This window comes from Melanerpes formicivorus, unplaced genomic scaffold, assembly GCF_026170545.1.
Source record: "Melanerpes formicivorus ecotype bairdi unplaced genomic scaffold, bMelFor1.0.p_v2 SCAF_26, whole genome shotgun sequence".
NCBI lineage: Eukaryota > Metazoa > Chordata > Aves > Piciformes > Picidae > Melanerpes > Melanerpes formicivorus.
This window is the reverse complement of record NW_027142378.1, coordinates 10,020,270-10,029,363: the sequence shown is the minus strand read 5'-3', so window position 1 is coordinate 10,029,363 and position 9,094 is coordinate 10,020,270. Positions and strand designations below refer to the sequence as shown.

The 9,094-nt window shown below is 63.2% G+C and overlaps 2 protein-coding genes across 4 annotated transcripts; both read right to left on the bottom strand.

Annotated features, from left to right (window-relative positions):
* Positions 1–383: 383 nt before the first annotated feature.
* Positions 384–2,776, bottom strand: GNMT (glycine N-methyltransferase). Its single transcript, XM_068153595.1, has 6 exons — positions 2,522–2,776; positions 2,200–2,327; positions 1,708–1,821; positions 1,040–1,182; positions 785–906; positions 384–683 (listed from the first exon to the last, which is right to left on the bottom strand). The coding sequence occupies exons 1-6, from the start codon at positions 2,725–2,727 to the stop codon at positions 512–514; spliced, it is 885 nt and encodes a 294-aa protein (XP_068009696.1). The 5' UTR covers positions 2,728–2,776; the 3' UTR covers positions 384–511.
* A 459-nt stretch (positions 2,777–3,235) lies between these two features.
* On the bottom strand, positions 3,236–8,909 carry CNPY3 (canopy FGF signaling regulator 3). 3 transcript variants are annotated; one of them, XM_068153591.1, is made up of 8 exons: positions 8,843–8,909; positions 8,395–8,706; positions 8,143–8,184; positions 4,987–5,110; positions 4,666–4,762; positions 4,111–4,233; positions 3,826–3,943; positions 3,236–3,704 (listed from the first exon to the last, which is right to left on the bottom strand). In XM_068153591.1, exons 1-8 carry the CDS (start codon positions 8,892–8,894, stop codon positions 3,496–3,498), a joined length of 1,077 nt encoding a protein of 358 aa, XP_068009692.1. In that variant the 5' UTR covers positions 8,895–8,909; the 3' UTR covers positions 3,236–3,495. The 3 variants fall into 3 exon arrangements, with proteins under 3 accessions (XP_068009692.1, XP_068009695.1, XP_068009694.1); XM_068153594.1 differs by lacking the exon at positions 8,395–8,706; XM_068153593.1 differs by lacking the exons at positions 8,143–8,184; positions 8,395–8,706; positions 8,843–8,909 and adding an exon at positions 7,027–7,159.
* Positions 8,910–9,094: the final 185 nt, after the last annotated feature.

Below are 9,094 nucleotides of genomic sequence, written 5' to 3'. Positions count from 1 at the left end.
CCACGACCTCTGCCCCAGGGCGGGTGAGGAGGCAGCTGCAGCCACAGCAAAAGCACTGGTGGGGTGTGGAGCCTCCCCACCCAGGCTGGGCACCGTGGACGGGACAGACATGTCAAGTGCCTGGCTGCAGAAAGGGAGGGAGAAAGTTGATTGCAGCACAGCCCTGTGAGAAGTGCTGCTGGGGGCTTGGCAGGGATACCCAGCCCCACCTTAGCTCTGCCTCCAGGGGAGCTCCAAACCCCACACCCCAGGCATGCAGGGGCTTGGGTGGAAGCTGTGCCTGCACCCACCCTATGCTCTTTCCCAAAATGCTTGAGGGGGCTGCAGCCATCCCCCTTGCTCCAGCCCCTGCCCACAGACAGACAGACACACAGACCACGGGCTCCAGTAGCTCTCAGGACTGCTCTTCATTAAGGGGAGGGGGGATTCCAGCTGGACCCCAGCCGTCTGCTCGTTCCCAGAGCTGCTTGCTGCAGTCAGCCACCACAGTCTCATCTCTGTGCCCACCCCCTCAGGCCGTCTTCTTCACGACGTGGATGAAGTAGCAGGGGACGTGGGCCTGTCCTGGTGTGTAGGGCTGGAAGTCCCCCAGGACGCTGTGCTGGCACTTCCCCTGGAAGGCACCTTTCAGCAGGGCTGTGAAGGCCTCCAGCCGGTGGGGGTAGTACGAGAGCCGAAACTTGCTGCGAGGAGGCAATGGAGAGGGGGTTGCAGGGAAAGCTCTGCCCAGCACCAGGCCTGTCCCCACCGCCCTGCTGGGAGCCACCCCCCGGGCCCCCCTCACCTCAGCTCTGGGTCTGCCCCTGCCTCAGTGGGAGGCACTTGCACCGTGTAGTCCAGGGTCACCATATGTGCCTTGTTGTTCACCAGCAGCACCGAGGTGGTTATGTCCTTGGTCAAGTCGCTCTGGGGACCGCAGGAGGACGTCAGTGCTCTGTGGGGACGTGGTGGCCCCCAGCCTGGGTCTGGCCCTTGCTCTGCACGCTCCACCCCTGGCCTTGGGGCCAAAGGGCCGGCACAGGGTCCCTCAGCAACCTACCTTGTAGTAGATGTTCTTGCCGGGTGGGGCACAGCCTGTGGCCAGAATGTGATCGTAGTTGCGATGGTCGATGACCAGGACACCTCCAGGCCGCACCATGCTGGCAATGTTCCTCAGGGCCAGCTTGTGGTCACTCTGGTCCCCTGGGGAGGAAACCATGGCATCCCCAGGCACTAGCCGTACCCCACAGCATCTCCCATGGGGCCCCAATCTCACCCATACAGAAAGAGAGACCTGCCCCCCTCACCTCCACCCCAGCCCCACATGGGCCTAGCTTGGAGACCCCACAACCCCAGACACAGGATAAGCTCAGACACATTCTTAGCTTCAGTAAGACAAAGCATGCCACGTGGGGAACCCACCACTCACTCCACTTGTGGCACAAGTCTGGGGCGGGCTCCAGCCTTGCCAGGGCTGGGATACAGGTGCAAAGAGCTCCACCACCACGGGACCCAGCGGCCCTACTCGTGCCATGAACAGGCAGAGCGCAGTCTCAGCCCTTTTGGGGACATGCCATGGCAACAGCTCCACCACGCATACTCCACTGCCCCACTTGGGACATGAGTTTGGGCACGTTCTCAGCCTGCTGGGAGGCACCATGCACATGTGCATAGCTATTCTCCCCCCCAACATTCCCCCCCAAGCCCCTCCACCTCCCCACCCCTAACCTTTGAAGTCAGGCAGGTGTGCAAAGGAGTTGCCCAGGCAGATGACTGCATCAAACCCATCTCCTGGCTTCTCCAGGTCCTTCTCTAGCGTGAGCCAGTTGGCCTCCTCGATAACTGAAGCACAGGGAAGCGGATGAGGACAGGGACACCTCACCCATCCAACAGCCTTCCTTGCATGCAAGCCTCACCCCCCACAATCCCACCCCAACATCACTCAGTTGCTCCTTGGCCCCAGCGGGTGCTTGGAGCCAGCATGGAGCCAACAGACAGGCGAAGGCCATGGTCTGGCCTTGCCAAGCAGCTGGCATTGGCAGGTCCCTGACAGTCACTGCAGCAAGGCCAGCGGGCCAACGGCACCCATGCAAGGGGCCTAAGCATGGGGAAAGGCAGGGGCCTGAGCACCCTGCGGGAGGGGCTCAGAGCAGAGGCCCCCAGCACCGAGGAGAGGTGTTGGTGTCTGCACGACCCTCCCGGCCCCCGCGGCCCCCGCACCCCATCGGTCGAAGGGCTCCTCCTTGCGCCGCTCCCAGCGCTCCTTCAGTGCGTACTTGAGCATCTTGTCGCTGGCGTCGACACTAGTCACCTGGAAGCCTTCCTCGAGCAGCATGATGGAGTCCACCCTGTGGACACGACTGTCAGCGGGGCCAAGGGCAGCTGAAGCGGCACAGGGGGCTTGGAACGGCGGGGTGGGATGGAGTGGGGTGGAAAGGGAGGAGAGGTGGGTGCGCTGGGGACGGCCGGGGACAGCAGGGCCTAAAGTAGCCCCGGGGGAAAGAACCTGGAAGGACAGGGGACGCGGGTCGCGGTTCCTCACCCGGTGCCGCAGGCCACATCGAGGACGGAGCGGCAGCGGTGCTGGCGGAGCAGCGCCAGGAGCCAGCTGCGGTACTCGGCCGTGCGGCCCCGGATGTCCCCGATGTACAGCTGCCACACGCGGGCCGCCCGCCCATCAGCGTACTGGTCCGGCAGCCCCTCCGCCGCCACCCCCAGCGAGCGCGTCCGGTACACGCTGTCCACCATCCCGCCGACGCAGCCCCGATCACGGCCACGGGCCTCAACTGCACCGTGACCCCGCCGCGGCCACGCCTCCGGCCACCGCCTCCGCCGCCCCGCCAATCCGCGCCGCCGCCGGCCTCCCTGCCCCGCCAATCCCCGCACCCGCCACGCCCCGTTCCGCCAATTCCCGCCTCCACTCCCTCCCTGCCCCGTCAATCCTCGTCACCTCCCCGCGCTGCCAATCCCCGCCGCCGCCAGCCTCCCCGTCCCGCCAATCCCCGCTCCCGTTCCTCCCTGCCCCGCCAATCCCCGCCGCCGGCATCCCTACCGCATCAGTCCCCGCCGCCGCCGCCACCGCCTCCTAGCAGCCCTGACCTTTGCCTCGGCGGCGGGGCGAGACCGCGACAGCGCAGGTGTTGGGGCCTCCTCGTCCACCAGCACCGCCCTGGCCCGAGGCTTCCGCGGCGGGGCTGCGGCAGCGGTGCGGAGCCCCTGCCCGCGGCAGGAGCTGAGGGTGACGCGGGAGCGGCTGTAGAGGAAAACGTCTTTATTTACAGTCCGGGCAGGGCGCGGGCAAGACGAGGAGCCGGCTCCGGGGTAGCCCCCGCTGCTGGACCCCCAGCAGAGAGGCAGAGATTGGGCCCGGCGGCTCCGTGCCACAAGCCTGCAGGCTGGCAAGTCTGGGCAGGCCACTCCAATCCTCTCCCAGGGTAGCGCAGGCCACAACCGAAGTCCCTTTTTCCTTTGGTAGCCGCAGGACATGGTAGGGTGAGAGCCCAGGGGCCTGGGCGCCTACAGCTCATCGGCTGGGCTGTGGGTGAGCGGAACCTCTTCCTGGATTCCACTCTCCTCCCGGCTCTCCCCTGAGGCTGGGAGGCTGGCAGTTCCCTCACTCTCCTCCTTCTCACCCTTCTTCTTCTTCCTGCTCTTTTTCTTGCTCTTCTTCTCCCCTACACTTGCCAAGTCACCTTTCTTGCCAGTCCATTTCTCTGCCAGGCAGCCTGTGGAGGAGAAGTTGAAAAGCCAGGGGCTCTGAGGAAGCAGGGGGCTCCCTGTGCCCTGGCAGGGCTCCCCACTCCTTCAGGCATGCCTGTGCAGCTGCTGGCAGAAGCCAGGACTTACTTGTGTCCTTCCCTTTCAGCACGTGGTCAGCACAGAGAAACTGGGAGAGGTCCTCTGTTTGGTGGTGCCTGTACCAGTCCTCGATCACATCTTCGTACTCCTCCACCAGCACATCACACTAGTGCAGAGAGAGCCCAGCTCCAGCCACCTACCACTGGGGCAGGACCCAGGACAAGGGCACCAAATCCTGCCAACCGCAGTGCACCCCCCAACCCTCTCCCCCTCCCTGCTCCAGCCCAGGAGGCTGCAGTGGTGGCTGAGGGCTCACCCCAGCAGACTGGGTACCTGCTTTTTGAGGTCAGCCACCTCGGCAGAGGTCTCGTTCCACAGCTCATAGGGGATGTCCATCACCACCTTGACACCCTTGTGCACCAGGTTGTGCAGGGTCTCGAATGTCTCCGACATGCCCTGGGGAAGCAGTGGTACCCGGTGAAGCGGTGCTCCTCCTGCCAAGCTCCAGCTCTACCCTCCCAGTGCTGCCACTGACCCTGCCCAGGGATGCAGGTACATGCAAGCCAGCCAAAATCAGGTCCCCATGGCATCAGCGTTTCCTGGAGGGACTTTGAGTGGCAAGGAACTTGCAAAACCTGACCCCAGAATCAACAGGAAGATATGGGCCAGGCAAGACAAGTGATGGGTCTTGTGGCTGGGGCACAACAACCCCAGGCAATGCTCCAGGCTTGGGGCAGAGTGGCTGGAAAGCTGCCTGGGCAGAAAAGGACCTGGGGTGCCGGTTGACAGTCAGGGGATCCAAGGGACGGCAAGAACAAAGCCCCAGTTCAGCAGCCTGGCAGCAGAGGAGGGCTGCTTGGCAGCAGGGCACTGCAGCACAGCACTCACCTTTGCAAATCTGTTGCTGCCACTCCTCTCCTTGTGCAAGTTGTAGTCCAGCAGCCGCTTGCAGATGTTCTCTGTCACCTCAATTAACCTGATGTCCCTGCATGGAGAGGACAGGCCCTTGGCTCAGCCCAGGTCAAAACAACTGGCAGGACACAGGGCAAGCCTCAGCCCAGCTGCTGTGATGGGGGAGTGCTCTGTGGCTCCCAGGCTGCCCTAAGCAGAAGGAGCTGCCCAGCTCAGCCCAGCCCAGCCGCCCTGGAGCACTCTTCTCAGAGCCTCCTGGCTCTGCAGGCAGGGACCCCCCGGGCCAGCCTCACTTACGACTGCGTGTACTTGACGGCAGAGCCCTTCCCGTCCAGGAAGCCGTACTTGGTGTCGATCACCTCCTTGGTCCTGCCGGTCTCCTCGAAAGCAGACTTCAGCTCCACTGCCACGTACTTGCACACTGCAGGGAGGAAAGCACAGCGGAGTTAGGGGCTTGTGTCGCACCCAGCAGGAGCAAGTGCCAGGAGCCAGGCACTCCAGAGCCAGCCCGAGTGGAAAACAGATGCCTTGGATACTCAAATAACTGGGAACAGCTCAGCTGATTCCACTGGAGACCCCTTGAAGCAGGACCACTTGAGTTAATGCTTCAGTGCAAGCACAGCCAGCCAGCTGCTGCAGCACAGCTGGGAAGGCAGACAGCACCAGGTCTGCCTGCAGCTGTGCCAGCAGTTCCACTCTGCAGCCACCAAAGCCTTCACCTTCATACCACAAACTGCTCCCCCGGGAAGAGGATAAGGGCTTTTGGCAACAGCTCCTCCTCCTCACACCAGCACATCCTACCCAGTAACAGTTTCCCAGCTCCCCAGGCATATGGGGCACCGAGGGGCTGGCAAGGTTCAGCAGGCTGGGTGGCAAGACAACACGCTGGCTGCGTCACCACACCAGGGGCTGTCATCTCCAGCAGCAGTGCACTGGCTGAGGCAGAGGCCACAGCAGGAACAGCTTTGTAACACAGTGCACGTTCTCTTTCATAACACTCAAAGAAATATAACCAAAGAGCTTTATTGCTTCTGTAACAAAGAATCCCAACAGAGCTACAGAAACAGCCCGAGAAGTATCTCCAGTGTTTACAAAGTGGAAACATGGGGAATGGAAGCCAGGTGCGGTGTGGCTCTTCCTCCTCCGAAGCCAGGGACCCAGGGTGCTGGAGAAAGGTTTGTCCTGTGCTGGGAGCTCCTCTTCTTCAAGCCCTGCTTTAGAAGAAGTTCCCCACAGCAGGCACAGTGTGACAGTGATGAACCACCACATCTTCTCCCAGGCAATGATATGAGCAGAGAGGTGCTGCAGGCAGGATGAGAGCAAAGTGCCTTCTCCAGGGCTGTCATGCATGTGCTGGGAAGCCTCACACACACCTCCTGTGCTTTCCTTTCTCTGCTGGCACCAGGGGCTGGAGGTGACTGCAGCCATTTCTCAAATGGGATGAATGCTCCTTCTGGCAGCTCCTCTGGACTCAGGCCTCAAGGATGTCCTGCTCCACACCACACCTACTACAGCATCCCCTTGCATGCCAGGGATGCTCACTGTTGGGTCCAATTATCCAGATGCTGCCCATGGCCATCACTGCGTGCTGACACAGGTTCCAAGCCTGGGCAAGAAGGGGAGCAATGTGTGGTCAGCACTTGCTAGGATGCTTCTCTGAGGTTATGCAGGTGCCATAGCACAGCTCAGCCATCAGTGTCCACAGAGCTGCAGGGAAAGCTTTGCAAAGAGCTCCTGAGTTTCATTTCTTCATTTTCTCTTTGCTGTGAAGCTCCACATGTCCTTGCACTGCAAAGACAGAGGAAACTACGGCAGACAGCAAAGATCCACAATGACCTGCCCTGGATTGCCTGTGAAGCCTTTGACTATGTGAATCAGGCAGCTGCTCTGGGAGGAAGCATCACTGAGATCGAACTGTGAGCAGCAGAGACGACCAGCCGCAGATACGAACCGTTAGTGCCCTCCCCCGGGAACAGCAGTGACTGCCAGGTGCCCCTAAATCCCTCTAGGGACAGAGGGAAGAGAGCAGCAGAAAGAAGCACCAGGAGCTGGGGAGCAGCAGGGACACGCCGCGGGAGGCTCCGCTCTCTGCAGGGGCACTGGTGGGCACTCGCTCCCACCGAGGCACCCAACACCAGTAGCTGCCCCTGCAAAGTACCTCTGGGCTCAACCCTCCGCTCCGCCTGCGAGGCTGTGGGGGCAGACAGGCCTTTGGGGCTGCGGTTGCGACTACTCAACCCCGACCGGAGCAGGCAGCGTGCGGCGGCCGATCCACCGCATCTTCGCCCGGCGAGTCAGGCCCAGGCGCTACGGCTGGATCCCCCCGGCCCCACTTACCCTCGCATTTGCTAGGCAGCCGCACCCAGTCCGAATCGTCGCCTCCTGCCAGCGCCGCCGCCAGCAGCAGCAACGCTGCCACCGCCGCCGCCATGGCTCCGCTTCCGGAGCCGCGCTTCCGGGAGCGCCCCGCCCGGTAACCATGGCAGCGGGCAGCGCCGGCCAATCCCAGCGGTGCGCGTGGCCCGCTCAGCCAATCACCGCCCGCCCGCCCTCAGCCGGACCCAGCGCTCCGGGGCCCCGCTCCACCGCTCTGGGGCCGCCCCCGGGTCGTGGCGGCAAGGCGCACATGGCCCCAGGGCGGAGGGGAGGGAACGTGTGTGCGATACCCTAGAGCCCCACCCGCCACCTCCATCTCCCCCAAAAGCCTCTGCCTCTTCAGGGGGCTCTGTCCGATCCGGAAATTCGGCCCCCCCCCCCAGTTCTGGATCCCCACTACCCAACAAAACTGTGGTGACCTCCCCCTCTTTTCCACCCGCATGGCATTCCCCTGCAAATCCTCAGTCTGTCCCTCCAGCATTTGGGGGACTCCTCTCCACCCTCCAGAATATTTCAGGCGCCTTCCCCCAGCCCTGCCATCGCCCAGGTTAAGGGGAATTACCTCTCAGGGGCAGGCTTCTATCTGGGCCTTTAGGTTTGGATGAGGAAGATGGAGGTGAGGATGGCATCGGAGAGTGCAACCTTCAGCAGCACCACTCGGATGACCACCAGCAGGGCCACCGAGGCTTGGGCCATCCCCACTGCCAAAAAGGGGACAGGTGACACTAGCTGTAGCACCCCACCACCTCCATGGCTGTGGTGGGGCCATGTCAAAGGGAGAGTCCTTTAGATTATAGGCCCAATAGGTTCCTCTGGGTCCATCACGGGTTTTAGTCCTCACACATCCCTGAGACACCTCATATTACCCCATGCTGTCCCTGAGAGCAGGCTGGCTCTGACCCACCTTTCCCCATCCCCTCTCACAAGATGGGACTTCATTCCCTCTTCCCCAATCCCCCAATGCTGCTGGGACCCATCCCATCTACCCCATCCCCAGCTGGGTCCCTGACGTGAACCCAGCAAGGCTTCCTTTCCTGGTAACTGATGTTCCCACCCTGGCAGGGCTCAGATACTCACCAGCCATGCTGCTGGGACATGGCTCTACCCCCTCCTCATTGCCTGTGGGATGAGAGAGCAGCTGGGGAGGTGGCAGCAGCGGCAGCCTGGTGCCAGGTGTGTGACAGAGCTGGCCACAAACCCTTCTCTGCCTGCTGACTGCGGCAGGAACATTGCCCACAGGGCCTCACACCTGCTCTTTGCCAGCCCCTACCCTCAGGGGGCTCTGGGCTGGGCGGCAGAGGGTCAGAGGGGATGGCAGCAGGGCTATACCTGTGATGCGGATGGGGCTGGAACTGTGGGCTGGAGAGGTCCTGTTGGGGCCCACGTGGCAGGTGAGATCCCCCTCAGGCAGAGGGTCGTCAGGGAGAAGGGAGATGGTACAGACGGTGCCACCACCCTCCTGGGAGGCCCCATAGGAGAAGGACTGCAGGGCACTGCTGTTCCCACTGGAGATCCAGACGCTGTGGCCCGAGCCAGGGCCCAGCTCACTCACCAGGCAGACCACCAGGCGCCGGCGCTGCCCAGCCACCACCATGCTCAGCGGTGGGGCCAGGGTGGGCCACGGCCTGGTGGCTTTGCCAGCTGGGGAGAGGGGGCACAGGGGTCAGGGGCGCTGCACCCCGGGACCCAACCAGCCTGGTGGCACTCACCCTTCACACCTAGCACGGATGGCACCCGGCCCTAGCCCCCGCCTCGTCCCTCAAGCAGGGGTACTCACGGGGAAGCAGTGGGAGCAGAGCAGCAGCCAGCAGCACCCAGAGCCCCTCCATGGCAGCCGCAGCCTGTGGGGCTGCCGAGGGCTCAGCCCCCGGCTGTCACCACCCAGCACCTGCCGGCGCGGCTGGGCGGCCCCGGAGGCTGCGGGGCTGGGCCCGGCGCCAAGCGCGGCGGCTCCCGCCCCCCGCCCCGCTAACACCGCCCTCCCCCGGGCTGCCCTGCAATGGTGCCGCCCAGCTCCCCCTGCCGCAGC